At 47.7% G+C, this 16,142-nt stretch overlaps 1 protein-coding gene across 1 annotated transcript; it reads left to right on the forward strand.

Moving 5' to 3' along the window:
- Nucleotides 1–3,627: 3,627 nt before the first annotated feature.
- Nucleotides 3,628–5,198, forward strand: LOC142802994 (uncharacterized). Its single transcript, XM_075888090.1, has 2 exons — nucleotides 3,628–4,141; nucleotides 4,951–5,198. The coding sequence occupies exons 1-2, from the start codon at nucleotides 3,713–3,715 to the stop codon at nucleotides 5,119–5,121; spliced, it is 600 nt and encodes a 199-aa protein (XP_075744205.1). The 5' UTR covers nucleotides 3,628–3,712; the 3' UTR covers nucleotides 5,122–5,198.
- Nucleotides 5,199–16,142: the final 10,944 nt, after the last annotated feature.

Consider the following 16,142-nt stretch of genomic DNA (forward strand, 5'->3'; position numbering starts at 1 on the left):
ATTGCAGTCATGTGTCTTGACGCCGGAAGAAATGAACACCTCTCTAGAAGACATAGCGCAAGGTTTAGAACGCGGCTTCACTGCTAATCTTTTGGCTACTCAGTCCGTTCAGGTAAACTTGCATGAATTTCCAGAAGTTTCTTTAGCTGAATTGAGTCAGACAGTATTATGCTTACCGAGGACGACTCCCGGACCAGATGGGATTACGAACTCTATGTTGAAATGTTTACTCCAGGAATCGCCTAATCTTTTGCTAGAACTATTGAATTATTCGTTAGGGAACGCATGGATACCTCCAGAATGGAAAGTTGCCAAAATTGTATTGTTGCTAAAAAATGAAAATGATGCATACACGTTGGATAACATAAGGCCGATCGCGCTGACATCAAACTTAGTGAAACTGGTTGAGAGCATCATCAATATACGAATTAATGAACTTATTACCATGAGGTCAATTCTAAGTCCCTGTCAAATTGGGTTCAGGGCTGGTTCTTCATTTTGGGATGCCCACGTTGATCTAGAAAGTCGGCTTCAATTAGCTCGGCTACATAAAAAACATGCAGCTTTAGTTACCTTAGACATCGCTAAAGCATATGATACCGTGGAGCACTGAATTTTGATAGATCGATTAGAATACCTTGATTTTCCATCATACATAGTAGCGTGGGTTCACAATTTTCTTGCAGACAGGAAATTTTATTGTTCTAAAGATGGGTTTTCATCATCTACTCATACCCAAACGAGGGGAGTACCGCAAGGCTCGGTGCTTTCCCCGGTGCTATTTAATTTACTAATGAGCACCATTCCACGTAAACAGGATATAACAACTTATGTTTTGCAGACGATATCGCATTTTTTGCAATGGCAGATAACAATCAGACCTTATATTAACGGCAGCAGACTTACCCTAATATATTGGAGAGCTGGCTCGATGGCAACAATTTTTTACTTAATCCGAGTAAATGTGCCCTCCTTGTTTTCCCGCTGCAATACCCTGTGAACATCTCTCTGTCTTACCATAATGAGGATATACCACAGGTGGGATCTGTTAAATACCTTGGAGTAATTTATCACACATCGCTTAACTGGCGACCTCATATCGAATATATCGCCGGAAAAGGTGTGCGGGCCATTGGCATATTACGTAGGCTAAGCAACTACCGCATAGGTATGAGAAGAGACACATTGGTAATGATATATCGCATGTACGTTGGTCCCATTTTGGAATTTGGTTGTGTACTTTTCTCTGGAGTTCCAGCTTACAAGTTGCGGCCTCTAATTCTTCTGGAAAGAGAAGCTTTGCGCTTGTGCCTTGGCCTTCCCAAAACAGTTGCCAACAATGTGTTGTTTCTGGAATCGAGGGTCCCTCCGCTTTCTTGTAGAATTCGCCTTCTGACTGTTCAGACATTCTTAAGAATTTATGAATCACCATTACGGCATTCAGAAACAGCCTTTATTTCCACCCCGGAATCATTTTTTGCTGCTAGATGGCCACGATTTCACACGCCACAAATTATATTTGTGCAAAATTTACTGGAGCCTCTAAACGTACGTATATGCGACATCATGCCGAGTCGTGATAATTCAGCCCCGGTGGAAATTCAATTCGACGACATTTTTCCTAATAATGCCAAATTACTTCCCCATAATATTTTGGATGGTTTACTACAAGATCACCTGCACCGTATTACAACGAACGTTATTGTTGCTACAGACGCATCGCAATACGAGGAAAAGTCAGGGGTTGGTATTTTCAGCCCGATTTTAAATTGGATGTATTCCCTTCGACTACCCGATTTCATACCCGTTTTCGTGGCTGAGTTTCTGGCAGTAGTGCTCGCCTTATGCAAGTTAGATACAGCAATTACATCAGCTGTCATAATAACAGATTCCCTATCTCTATATGCGGCACTTTCTGTTGGTGCTGATAATCACGTAACAAAGGCGTTCCGTGCACTAGTACCTGCGCATTTGAGAAAAGTACGATTAGTTTGGGTGCCTGGACATAAAGGTTTGTTTCTAAATGAAATAGCCGATTCCTTAGCTAAGTCGTCAATCAGCGAACCAATTCTACCGGTCTGTCCATCATCCGCTTATGTGACTGCTGCTTGATTCCGCAGACGTACGCTTATGCAAGTCTTTAAAGGTTCAGCACTAACAAACTCTACAGAATATCGCCATTTATTATATCCCTGGCGAAGAGACTTTTGCCGCACTTGAAAACAAGAAGTAGCTATCACAAGGCTACGTTGCCGGGTACCAAATCTAAATTTCTATAAACACAGGTCTACTCAGGCACCCTCGCCACTGTGTGCATTCTGTGATGAACTGGAAACAATAGACCATTTCTTTTTGACCTGCAGGCGGTTTAACACATTACGAAAAACCCTATTAGAAATACCTTTACGTGGTATTGGTATGGACTTATCTCTGCCTGTCATTTTGTCTTTTGGAGCTTCCATTTCTGGTTTCTCTAATGCGACAGTATGCGCGGCCGTCCGGGACTATATTGATGAAACTAATAGGTTGACTAATTAACCAGTTTCATTATCCTAACATGTCCACATAATTATATACGTATAAAATCAGATTATTGCTCTATTCTAAGAATAAATTCGTTTATGTAAATATTTGTATGCATTACATTAAGCACCACACTTTCCTAGGCTATCGGTAATCTTTCTGTTAAACCTCCATCATTCCAAATCTGAACAGTAAATTTTAAAACCACTCGATTCTTGGCCAATCCCCCACAGTGGGTATGCGCCACTAACAATAGGAGAACAACAACAACAACAACAACAACAACGACGACGACTGCGTTTCCTGCTCGACCTTGCTAAGCAGCAGCAGTAGCTCATCCTCCTGCCAGTGGGACGTGTTGCATCGAATCTGCATAACATTGGTGTCATCCACCACGGCACGCCCAGGTAATGTAGTGTCGATTGACGCAAGCCAAAATCTAGAAAGCACTTCGATGGTGAGGTTTCTGTGGTGCGCAGAAATTTTCAGCACGAGTGAACCATTTCTGGTGTTTTCGGACACTCCATTTTTTTTTCGTCATCAGGTGTGTTGTTCAATGGTATGAAAGTCGTGTAGACATGGACGCCTGTTGTTAATCAGTCTGTGAACAAATAGCACCGTTGATCAATTAAGCGTGGCTTATGAAACGCGTCAATCGGGTGTCACTGAAATTGAAGCATTGTTCTTGTAATTTCGCTAAATATTAGTCTTTTCAAAGTGACAGCGACATATCTCTGTTATATGTGTGTGGCAGAAGATGAATTCGTGTAAAATGGAGGAGAAATGATTTATGTCAATTCATGCCTTAAGACAGCATCAAATAAGACGCAGTAATGAGAATTCGAAGGCCACATACTTACTTTAAAAGGTGTCTTAAGGCTTAAGACCAGCACCATGACACACTTTAGCTGTATCATCAACAACGCAGTTTGTGTTTCTGAAAATTAGCTTATGCAAGGTCGCACTTCGCTCAATCCTCCTTATAACGCGGTGAAAAGGGAAGGGAACTAGACCAACCTCCATGGTATGCGTCATCACTAAACGAGAGTTTATCGCCTGCGTGCAGTTACTACAAGGACTGTGACCAAGGAATGTAGCGTCGTCTAGAGGTTGTGAATACTACACGCTGTGTCATGACTCGACGTTCATCAGGAGGTCCCGTGACAAGTGGTTGCGCGACAGCAGAGTCATGCTGACGACTTGCGGTGTTGCATTCTTCTTGCTTCTGCTGCTGTTCATGGCATGCTCGTCAATGGCTTACGACTTCAGCAGCTCGGAGCAGCCACTGGCAAATGAAAAGCTGCAGCTAGTTCAGCAACAGCGACAGCAGCCCCCGTTAAAGTACGGACGCGGGACCAACTACGGCCTTCTTAAGTCCGAGCCGTGCAGCTCGGACCAAACGTGCAGCATGCGGGACCCGGCCTCCCGCTGCCTCGAGCAGTTCTGCGTGTGCCAGCACGGTTTCACGGACCAGTTCGGCGATCGCTGCAAGAAGCTCGTCCAGCTGGGTGATGTCTGCTCCGAGAACTTGGTCTGCTCTGGCGACGCAGTCCTGTGTTCAGACGAGCGCTGCGTCTGCGAACGAGGGTTTGCCGAGGACGAGGGCGCATGTGTCAAGGTATACTTACTGCACGGTCCTGGCCGGTCACTTTCTAACACTGCAGAGCGCCCTCGCCGTGCCGCTCAAGTAGTTTATGTGAGGCATGCTCAAAATGAACACTCGGAAATCGTTTATGATTTCCTGTTGCGCTGCGAGGACGAGACTGGGACTACAGGACAACCTCTCTTGTAGTCCAAGTCTCGTACTCTTCATTAGCAGCGTAACTAGACATCATGAATGACCCAATAGCGCAATAGCTCTGCTAAACGGAAAGCTGATTTATTAGCGAAAAACTAGCTCCATCTCAGAGCATTCGTATACGCACTTTCACTTTTGAGCTGGGAGCTCGACTAATATAGGATATCCTGACCGCGTGACTCTACCGATTGCTTCTTGGAGCAGTTGAACATTCAGCTGTGACATAATTCTCTGCGAGCGCGGCCCACAAAGCACGACCCGCAAAATAGGTCACGCAATAACTCAATCCCTTGGTAACATCGCTTGAATTCTACCGTTTTTATATACGATCCACCCGACATGCCAACTGGCACTCATTGCGAGGATATGCCGCTTTTCAAACGTACCCCTTGCTGTTGTCTGACGCCTCAGTAGTCGCGTTCCTATACACTTTACGCCATTAGGCATTGATTAAAACTTGTTCGTATCTGTATAACCGTCCTGGAACCACGTCCCTTGATCATAACGACGGTAACGGGCCGTTACCCAGCACGCTTTAGAAATTTCAAATGGAAATCTCCGACCTAGGCACAGCAATATAACAAAATTTATACTCTCTTTATCTCTTTCTTGCCATGCACGCATCGCAGGTGGACCCATCGCGGGCCTCCAGCCGCATACTTCTGTACGTGGTGTGCGCCGCGACCGTGCTGTTCGTTGTGGGAGGCATGTCGTCAATGCTGTACACGCAAGTCAGGCAGCGCCACTTCAAGGACCAGGCGTGCGATAACTGCTTCCTCGCGCAGTGCACCATCCTATGACCTGTTTCTGCAGGTCTCACAAGGACACTCTTCCGCAGCCAAGAGATGGCGTGACTTTCGTCGACACCGGACGGACTTCAACGAATTTCACGTCAGAGATCTAGACAGCTGATGGTCAAGACGACTGTCATACGCTGCACGCGAAGCTCGCTAACAGAAGAACGTTGCAGAGAGTTAACGTAGAGAAACATGGCCTTTCCCGTTTGAAGCCAGGTGAAAACTTTATAGCGTCATGCTTCAGTTTTCGTGCACCGCAACACACGGTGAATGAACTGCACTGCTTTACATATTTTGTGTGAAGTTTTCGTGTAGTTTTTGTAACTTATAAGAAGCGTGTTAGGCATGCACGATATGCTTGTGATAAGACAAGTCCTGCTGATATAAGTACGTTGTACAAGACAGGTGCGTACGCGAACCATAAACCTCCATAAAAACCCAGTATGCTGGCTTCCCCGCTTCTTTGTCGGCACCGTTTGTGAAGACTAACAGGTGTACAACGTGTGACCACCGTAAGCACTGTGTATCTCTCGGGTTATTAAAGAAAAGTTTAATGTGCTTTGCAATGTAATTAAAATATTTGCTGCTTTGCAGCAGACGAATGCCTAGTGTCTAAGCGTGTTTTATTAAGGTATAATTGTGAGAAAACATCCAAAACGGGACTCGGTAGCATAGGCAAAATACTTCTGTACATGTAGCGGTAATCCCTCACTAACTTTGCAAAGCAATTCATGTTTCAGAGCACAGCTTAAGAACGTTTGGGCTTGAAATTCCGCACAATTTATTATATCTACCTTGAACCTTGAACATTAGGAGGTAAGCGTCATGACGCCTGAGACAGGATGAGAATACCAGCCCACGTTTCCAATCATAATGCTATGGTCGCTGTAAAAAAAGAAAAAAAAGCCTATAGAATAGTCTATGCATAGATAACAAACAATCAACACCGATCATCGCAAGTAGACAACCTTCATTACTGATTGTACACGGGAATATATAATCGATTCAGTGACGAAAAGTAACTTCGTGGTCACGGCCAGTGTCTGAATCATTCTCATTCCAGCATATCAGCAACGAACGCTGACCTTGCAATAACTCCACAATGAATTACCCCTCAGAGGTGTAAAACTTTCAAGATGGAGGTATATTGAACTGCTATATATATGGCGTAAAATACATCTGATCAACCAGCACAAAAATACTTGTACGCGGGGTTGTCGATGAAAAATGTTCAAGGTATCCGCAACTCAAAGGATGACGCAGGTGATGATGAACGCTCCCTTTAGATCGTCATTGAGGTCATATCGTTTTTGGCAGAAAGCGTAAAGTAGTATGAAGACAACGGCTAATAGCACTACGGCGATCGCCGAGTAGATCATAATCAGGCTGAGAGTCCTGCGATGGTCCTTGCTGCCGCATTCGTCGTCCGCATCGCCTGTGTCCTTGGTGCACTCGCAGAAGCCCTCGTTGCAGATCATGCTGCTTCCGCGGCACACCACCTGAGCCCCGCAGCGGTGGTAACGGCCCACGCGCTTGATGCAGTGCGTGCCTTCTAGCGTGAATGTAGGGGCGCAGATGCAAACACCGGCCTCGCACAGGGACACCGGGTCCGTGTCGGCGCAAACCTCGTCGTTATCGCACGCCTGACCCACCAGCTTGCTGGGCGAGCTCCACCATGTTTGGGCAGCCAGGGAACGACGGGGTAGACCTGCGAAAAGCCACTGAGTTTGCACGTCTGCAAGGCGGGATGGTGAAGATGGAAAACTTTTATTAACCATAGAGTCATATGTGAGGGGAGCTAGTCCACCAAGCCATGCCAGTCAGCCACCTCCTCGGCTCTATTTATGGCACGAAGCTTGACTTCGGCATTGTTTGAAGTATTCTTTCTTACCGGTGAGGGAGCGATCAGGAGATCAAGTGTGGGGAGGTTTCCCCTGCAGTTCAAGAGAATATGAAGGAGCGTGGCGATTTCCGCACACAATGAGCAACGGGGGCGGATGAAAACAGGGTAGACACATGAAGCTCCGTTTCACCCTTCTGTGTGTGCCCGCTTCCCAATACTGAATGAAACGGTTGTGACATGGTCCTATGGATGGTAGGCATAAAGCAGCGTACAGGGAGAGTGGAGGTGGAGTACGGCTCAACACGTTTCTATCGTGCATGAATAGCAGCAGCTGGACTGAACTACGCGTGATCCTCTCGACTTTCTCCACACGGTTTAGAAGTAGTTTCCTGCTGAAATTACAAGCGAGTGCTCTGGTGATGCCACCATTCAGCTATGATCGTATTAAAAAGACTGTGGGTTTGCGTCCCACTGACTGGAAGGGTTATTTTTGTCCACGTTAATTCATCTCAGTTTACGTCTTAACTACTACACTACATTTAGAAGGCTACAATAAATGGCCATGAATCTTCATTTGTCTTAATTATCGAACTTTCGAACAGCGTATGGTTGCATTCCCCTCGCCTAGAGTCTTAGTTATGTACCCCTGTATCACTGCAAGAGCGTGACACCACGTTGCATTGGGTTCAAACTTAGTTTGCAATGCCCGTCGCAGCACACATGCATGGTCAAACATCTGGCGTAGAGACCGCCATTACGTGAATGTGGACCACTAACCTCGAAGTGATAGCGCCACCGGCGCGTGTTGTGGCCGCGGATCGTGCACAGAGACATCCAGCTCGTTGACCTCTCGACGAGTACTGGCCGTCAGGCGTACTTCGAAGTGCAGTTCGTCTGCGACCACGCCTTCGACAACAACTTGGCAAGTGTAGATGCCTACGTGCGCCGCATTGCAATGACCCATGTCCAAGGTGCTGTAAGAGGACGTCGCGTGCGGATGGCGACCGGCTTGTCGTGCGACAACGATCTTGTGGCGATACAGACCTGGTCGCGAATTTGGTGGTATAGCGAGGCCCTTGAATAGCCAGATGAAAGTGGCGTTCAATGTCAAAGTGACGGCACTGTCGCATCGCAGTCGTAGTACGTCTCCCGTCTCCAGCGACAAGGTTTGAAGAGGTTGACGCTTTCGAATAATGGCATTGGGAAGATATCCAGGCGCAACAACGTCGCCTTCCGTCGCCAAAAACCATGTAGCATTTACGACAGCGATCCAGTGTAAGTGTGCCATGGAGATTATGTTGATGATAATGAAAATGGCGACGACGATGACTGAAATCTTAGCCAGAGTAGGTGTGAGCCATGCATTTCGGCTGTCATCATTGTTGCAAGTAAAGGAGAAAAAGGGGTGGCGGGCACGAGCACGAGGCAGGGGCACTGGCGCGCTCAGTTGTTCCTTTGACCTTTGATGCAGCCAGACGATCGGGTCCGGGTCTCCTTTTTTCGTTTCTCACAATCATCATCATCATCATCGTCATCATCATCATCATTATTATGAAAAAATATGCGCTCTTTCCGTTTCTTGCTTTTCCACTGTTCCTTATTATATTAGGAGAGAAGCTCCTCTTACCTTGTCCCGCGTCAGGCGTAACCGTCAATATCCCCCGAACAGTCTAATAGATGGCGCTGTCTTATACAAGTACAAACAAACTGCAGTTGAAGGAAGATATTCTCGATGGCCTTTACCGTTACTCTCCGATCAGCTGCTGAGCGGATTGTGCCTGGGTGGGCGGGGAACGAGTGCCTCTCTCAGTCTCCTGAATCATCTCCGCACGTCTCGGATCGTTGGTGGGGCATGGACGAAGTGGAGCGGCGGGCGTGGAGGGCCACGGCGGTTCATGCTTGTCAACAGACAGACAGACAGACAGACAGACAGACAGACAGACAGACAGACAGACAGACAGACAGACAGACAGACAGACAGACAGACAGACGGACGCACCCGTGGACGGACGGATGGATGGACGGATGCACGGACGCACGCGTGGACGGATAGACGCTCCACTCATCATCATTCACTCCGTGGATATGCTGTTGAATTTTCTATAACCTCATTAGTTTCGTTTTATCTATCTATCTATCTATCTATCTATCTATATCTATTCCTTTTTTACTGATGAAAGGAGGAGGAAGCAACAAAAAGGGAGAAGGCAGGAAGGTTAACCAGAAAGACATCCGGTTGGCTACCCTACACTGGGGGATTAAGGAAGGGGACAAGAAAGACGAGAAAGAGGGAAGAGAGGGAAAAAAGGGGGTGGGGGAGAGACTGACAGTAATTTCACTGAAGCGTGTAGAACTCTACCGCGTCAGAGGCGTTCACACAAGTCTGTCTTTCTCAGGAAACGCAGCAGGGCTTTCACTGCCTTGTGGGCTGTCGAGGCATGTGTACGTTGCTGTAATAGCACCTGCACAGAAAGAGGCCGATCATCCAGTCGCCGCATTGCGTTGGCAAGTACTTGTCTATCTGAGGCAAATCGAGGACAATGACACAGCAGGTGTTCGATATTTTCGTCAGTGCCGCAAACATCGCACGCCGCACTGTCAGTAATTCTGATTAACGTGGCATAAGCTTTCGTGAAAGCAACTCCCAGCCAAAGGCGATAGAGAAGCGAAGCTTCACGTCGATGTAGGCCGGGTGGAGGCCGGAGTTGTAGTGAAGGGTCGAGCTCGTGCAGTCGTGTACGTCGTATGCTTGGTGTGTTCCACTCAGTCAGTGTGAGACTGCGGGCCAGTTGACGAATCTGCCTCGCCGCATCCGCTCTTGAAAGCGGTATCGGAACGCTGTTCGCTTCTTTATGTGACGTGCGAGCAGCATGATCTGCAGAATCATTGCCGCCTATACCACTATGCCCAGGTAACCACTGAAGGACGATGTCATGGCCTTTTTGTATTAACAGGTGGTGAAGTTTCACGGTTTGGTAGGTCAACTGGTCGTGGCATCCGCGTCGGAGAACTGATATCAGGCACTGTAACGCTGGTTTTGAGTCAGAAAACACAGCCCATTTACCTGGTCTTTCTTCTGAATTGATGTGTTCCAGTGCATTGCGCAGAGCCTCGAGTTCTGCCGTCGTTGAACTTGTCACATGTGAAGTCTTAGAACACCGAGTTACCCCTTGTGATGGTATAACCACTGCTCCACCTGAACTAGACGGCGTAGTAGAGCCATCCGTGTAAATGTGCACGTGGTTACTGTAGTTTTCTTCCAGTAGGAATAGACTCAGTTGTTTCAGGGCATGTGTCGGTAAGTCCGATTTTCTCCTCATTCCTGGAATCATTAAGTGAACTCGCGGCCCGCTCAAGCTCCAAGGAGGAAGCAGTGGCTTTGATGCAGGTGCGTATGTCTCAGCAAACGATGAACGATGCTTGGAGACAATAGTGCCGTATGTCGTGCGGGGCCTTTCAGCAGCTAGGCTCGCCAGGTGGTGAGAAGGGGTCCTGGCATAATGCCTGAGGTGCATGCGCATTGTCTCGGTAATAATATGCGTATTTATCGAGTGATCTTGAGCGATGGCAATGGTTTCAGCCGTTGAAGCACTGCGGGGTACTCCAAGGCATATCTTAAGTGCTTGGGCTTGAATGCTCTGAATTGCGCGCAGGTTGGTCTTGCCGGTGTTAGACATTGCAGGTAAGCTGTACCGTGAGAATCCGATAAACAGCACCCTGTACAGTTGTAGCATGGATGGTATGGGCACTCCCCAATTCTTTCCTGCAAGGAATTTGAACATGTGGCATGTTGCGATCAGCCGCTTTTTCACATAGTTCACGTGTGGAGTCCACGACAGGTTTTTATCTATTATGACTCCCAAGAACCTGTGGCTTCTGCTGAACGATATGTATTCTTCATTAATCGATATACTTTAAGCAGACATTGGTTTCCGCGTGAACGCTACCACTGCACATTTTCCGCAGGACACCTCGAGGCCTTGTTTACGAAGATAGCATGACGTCGTTGTAGCAGCCTTCTGAAGGCGGGCGCGAAGCTGAGGCCTTGTCACACCTGATGTCCAAATGCAGATGTCATCAGCATAGACAGAAAGTTCTACAGTGCTAGGTAGCTGCTCGACTAGACCAATGAGAGTTAGGTTGAAAAGGGTAGGGCTTAGCACTCCTCCCTGAGGAACTCCTCGGCTGCTGTAATAATCAGGTGTTGGGGCATTCGCTGTCATCACGTAAAATGATCTTAGCTGTAAGTAGCTGTACACCCACATATATATCTTGCCACCAAGACCTACTGTTTCCAAAGCACTAAGGATGGCTTCATGGGTGACATTGTCGTAAGCCCCCTTAACGTCTAGAAACAGGGCGGCGCACAGTCTCTTACAGGCTTTCTGGTGTTGAACATATGTCACCAGATCAACAACGTTGTCGATTGACGAATGGCCGCGCCTGAATCCGGTCATGGATACTGGATAGATTTCGTAGTGCTCTAAATACCACTCCATTCGTGTTAGAATCATTCGTTCCATCGTTTTTCCCACACAACTGGCAAGTGCGATAGGACGGTATGAGGCAATATCCAAAGGAGATTTACCAGCCTTTAGAAGTGGAATGAGGCGACTTGACTTCCATGCCTGGGGAACAGTACCAGTCTGCCAGGAGTCGTTGTATAGGCGTAAGAGTGCCTTCCGAGCTTCGTCTCCAAGATTACAAAGGGCACGATAGGTAATGCCGTCAGGACCGGGTGCTGAAGAACGTCTGCACAGAGCCAGTGCCGCCTCTAGCTCATCCATGGAAAACTGGCATTCCATACGGGGATCACGTGAGGGCGGTGGGTTGTCAAATGTTCCCGTTCTTGATAATGTGAAATTGAAATCACCGGCGATTCTTCTACAGAAAGATTCTGCGACGTCAATCTCTCTGCATCGAAGGTGAAGTGCCAGAGATGTAAACGGGTGTCGCTGACCCAAGGTTGTGCTAAGACCCCGGACAGTTCGCCATATCAGTGATAGGGGCTTTCGTGGATCCAACGACTCGCAAAAGGATTGCAACGTCGCCTAGCCAGTTTATCCATGTGCCGCTGCATTTTCTTTTGAATGCGTCTAGCCAGCCTCAAATCATCCATGCACTTTGTCCGTCAGTACCTTCGTTCTGCACGACGGCGTATTGCACGAAGTTTCTCAAGCTCAATGTCGAAATCGGTGCGCTTGTGACTAGTCAAATGTGTATGCGTGGTATTCTGCAGGACATCCTTTATCGAGTCCTCTAGGTTATATGATGAGCCGTCGGTACAGCAGTCTTCCATTACCATTTTGAATTTCGGCCGATCGGTGTACTTGAGGCCTCTTGAGGACTTGGAGCTGGTGAAACCTTCTATACACAGGTAAGTTGGTATATGGTCGCTGCCCCGCGTTTCCAGATCCGAAAACCAGTGCACTTTCCTGGTAAGTGAGCGAGAAACCAATGTAAGGTCCAGGCAGCTGCTATAGGCTGATCCACGTAAATATGTAAGGCTTCCATCGTTACAAACGCAGAGTTCGTACTCCAAGGCTAAGAAAACCAATTATCTTCCTCTAGAGTTGTCCCTGGAGCTTCCCCATAGGAAATGGTGGGCATTGAAGTCTCGGCATGAAAGGCTCGTTAAAAAAATCGGCCTCTGGTCCTTTTGAAAGTATGCTATGGGACTGATTATGCTCCACTGAAGCGTCAGGGTAGTTAAAAGCGACAATCTGAATCTTTCGACGCTGCAAGGTAGCTAAGGTGTGCAAGCTGTATGCCTAAGCATCTACGGAACACAATAAAGTGTGCCAAACTCCCAATAAAGCTTTTAGTATGATATATCGCGGAAATGGATTAACTCTGTGCAGAAGTGGGGATTGGTCGCATTGCAGGCGTGCGAACTGTTAGTGAGTATACCAGTCTTGCCTTGTTCCTTTGTCATGTTGCGTAGATAAAGAAGAAGAAGACGACGATGGGCTTCGCTACGGTTCCGTTCATACAGTAGTACTGCCAGATATATCCAATTCTTCCTCCCCCTTCCTCATTCTTGTTAATTTGTTATATATATTCTGGTTTATCGCATTCTTCTGCAATTTTTCACGTTTTTTCAAAGGAACATTAATATTGTTCCTATCTAATTTCTCTTTATTTTTTTAGCAAGCGTTGTAAAAAATGATCTATTATGAGGTACAGTGTGGCCGATCCCCCATGTGGGTATGAGCCAAGATCTCCTAGGAGACAAGACACGACAAGTTTCATGGCCGATTCTCCGTGGTAGCAAGACACCCTTCGATTCTTAGCCTATCCCCCTGAGTGGGTTGCGCCAAGCTGTTGAGGAACCAACCAGACTCCGCGGTGGGTTGCACCAAGATTTTGAGGAACAACCAACCAACCAACCATTTGTATTGGTCGACACCACGGCCCGATGCAGGATCGATACCACGTCCATCACTTGTGGCTGGTGCAAGTGGTCGCACCGCTGATGTACCACCACGTTTTGGCCAGTGCCGAACCATCGACAAACGTGTCCGACGCAGTGTGGCTCACCACGTCCAGTCCTCAGGCGACGCTGGGTTCGGTCATACGGTTCACGTGCTCGGCGCCCGTGTCCTGGGCGTCCAGCTTCCAGTGGTTCGTGGACGACGTGCTGGTCGAGGCAGACCAGTTCTTTCCCGACCGACCATTCCGCATCAGCCTTCATCACGGCGAGGACCGCGCTTTGATGCCCGAAGAGCTCACCTACACAATGCTTGAGGTACGCGCCGACCGACCCAAAGTGGGCAGCGTAAGCTGTCTCGTCACCGCCAACGGCACCCGCGGCGTTGGCCAGCCGCCATTAAAGATGTCCTCGCCATACATAAGCTCGGACGGTGGTCGCCAGCTTCACTATTCGTACAACGGCGCCTGCGGCCGCCAGAGGAAGTGCGTGGACGGGAATTCCAGCTGTTACGTTGATTTCGCCAGACAAGTATGTATGGATTGGCAGCGAAAAAAAGAAGACAAACGAAATGAATCTTTTAAACATATGACAGTAACGACTGTGCCCTTGTTTGGCTTCAGCTGACAGAGTAAATAGTTATTAAAACCACCACTCAACCGTACTCTCGTGGTGCATAAGCTAAACAATTTATACTGTTATCCTTCTACAAAACATTCGACAGACTTCTGTCGAATGTTTACATTCATGCTATCCTTCTACAGAAGGGTTTAATTAAAAACGACGTAATGGTATACTCGAAGGCATCGCAGTGAGATTCTTTAGCTGGCGAATGCTTTCTTCCGTTTCATCTCACCTGTGCCGCTATACACATATATAGATGCATATGCCCGAACTAAGCCCGACAGGTACAACAGCATGCAAACATCCTTGATAGTCAACAAACTAGATGGTATTTTCATCCCTGTATGGTCCAGGAGGCTAGCTTGAACAGTGTCGTCAAAGGCTTGAATATTATAGAAAATTGAAATCCTGGTGAAGTAATCAGGGGGAAAAGCTCTTTTTGAACAAATGTCTTTAACAACCATCAAAAGACGATGTCAAAGCGCTCATGAAAAGGCCTGTACATGTCTACTTGATGCCGACAAGGGTTGCACTGTGGGCTTCTTGATGTGTCATTTTATACAGCTTTGATGTAACGCGAAGAAAAAAACGCTGACACGAGAAGCCACATAACGACTCCACACAGCGCTGATGCCTAGCGCAAACCACAAAGCACTATGCGTTGTCCTTTTGTGCCCTTTCGTGTCCGTGTGTTGCACTACACTAAATCTGCTTGCTGCACCGCGTCGACGTGCAGAAGAGTTCAGGGTATAGGGACCAGTTGGTTGGGCACAGTGAACATTTTCGCGCCACTTGGAATCGAAAGACAGGGCAGATAGAAACACGGGGGAAACACAAGCAGGAACCGACTACTGTTTATTTTACGAAATCATCAGGTGCCCGCGGCTTGCCGATCAGCAGTTGGGCACCATAACCACAAGCCCACCGTGACGGGTTTTAACACATACACAGGTTCGCCGCTGCCTGTGCACTCGCGGCTACCCGTTCTACTCGGAGTCTCGTGGCTCGTGCCTGAAGCACTACACGGGACTGGGCTCGCACTGCGTCACAGACCTCGACTGCAGGGACGAGCCGAACACCGTGTGCGGCTCCGGTGGCCTCTGTGCGTGCGCACCTTCGTACAGCGGCGAGTACAGGTTGGGAGAGTGCGTGCGTGAGGTGGGTGGTCAGCCACGATTTGTCGAATGCCCAACTGCGCACAGAGTATTTAAAGTGTGTTTTGTGTGGATTAATTATACGCCTGCTTGCTCAGCGTACGCGTGGAGGTACCCGAAGTAAAAGGTCAGAGTCTCATCGCAAGGGTGAAGCAGTGAATGTGATAGCAACAAACCGTAATAATATACGAACTGAAGCTGGCAGCTAGCTCATTTGGATCCAATCTTACGTGACGCTAGAAAACGCCGATGTAAAAGTATTGGCCGCGTATCCACGTGATTCTCTGCAAATGACGTCTAAAGACGATAATCTTCCGCCTGGAGGCGCTGCGTCAGATATGGACGCCATCTGGCAGTGATTTCAGGAAACAGAAGCTGGCGCATAGAACGCAGAGTCTCTGGTAGGTGGCAAAATCGTATAATCTTAGCGAAGCGTCGAAAATTTCTAGTAAAGAAACACACCCCTTAATATTTACGTAATGATGTTTGGTCTCATATATGCGCAATATTTGCTTTTTGATCGACGCTCACCAGTATGAACACAGCCACCAGATCAAGATGGCAGTGCGTGAAGAAAGGGCTTTAACTTTCGCCAGGTGGCTGAATCGTGACAGACAGACCGACAGACCAAAATTTCTGCGTTGAAGTATCCCAAGAGAAACTATTGTCTTCAATATAGTCTTTAAAAGAGTACGGCCACTCCACGGAGAGATGCTCTTTGCGCAAAGTCACTTCCTGTTGAGAACGCAACATGTACAACGTATACGATCCGCCCGCTGAAGTCTTACATGTGAAGTTTACAGTTGCTACTCGAGCTACAGGGCAGGGCAAATTCGCAAGACCCCCGAAAATGCACTGCCGAGGCCTGGACGGTGGCCATTGTACTCCCGTGTGCAGCCCAGTGCGGGGGCACTTTTTCTCTCCCGTGAAAAGGTCCATATTCGCGTTTGATGAAGAATCTGAGGCTTTCGCC

Source organism: Rhipicephalus microplus, chromosome 1 (assembly GCF_043290135.1).
Source record: "Rhipicephalus microplus isolate Deutch F79 chromosome 1, USDA_Rmic, whole genome shotgun sequence".
Taxonomy (NCBI): Eukaryota; Metazoa; Arthropoda; class Arachnida; order Ixodida; family Ixodidae; genus Rhipicephalus; species Rhipicephalus microplus.

Coding starts and splice junctions, on each gene's coding strand:
- LOC142802994 (XM_075888090.1), top strand. CDS start 3,713: ATGCTGACGACTTGCGGTGTTGCATTCTTCTTGCTTCTGCTGCTGTTC. Junction 4,142..4,950: donor ACGAGGGCGCATGTGTCAAG/GTATACTTACTG, acceptor CACGCATCGCAG/GTGGACCCATCGCGGGCCTC.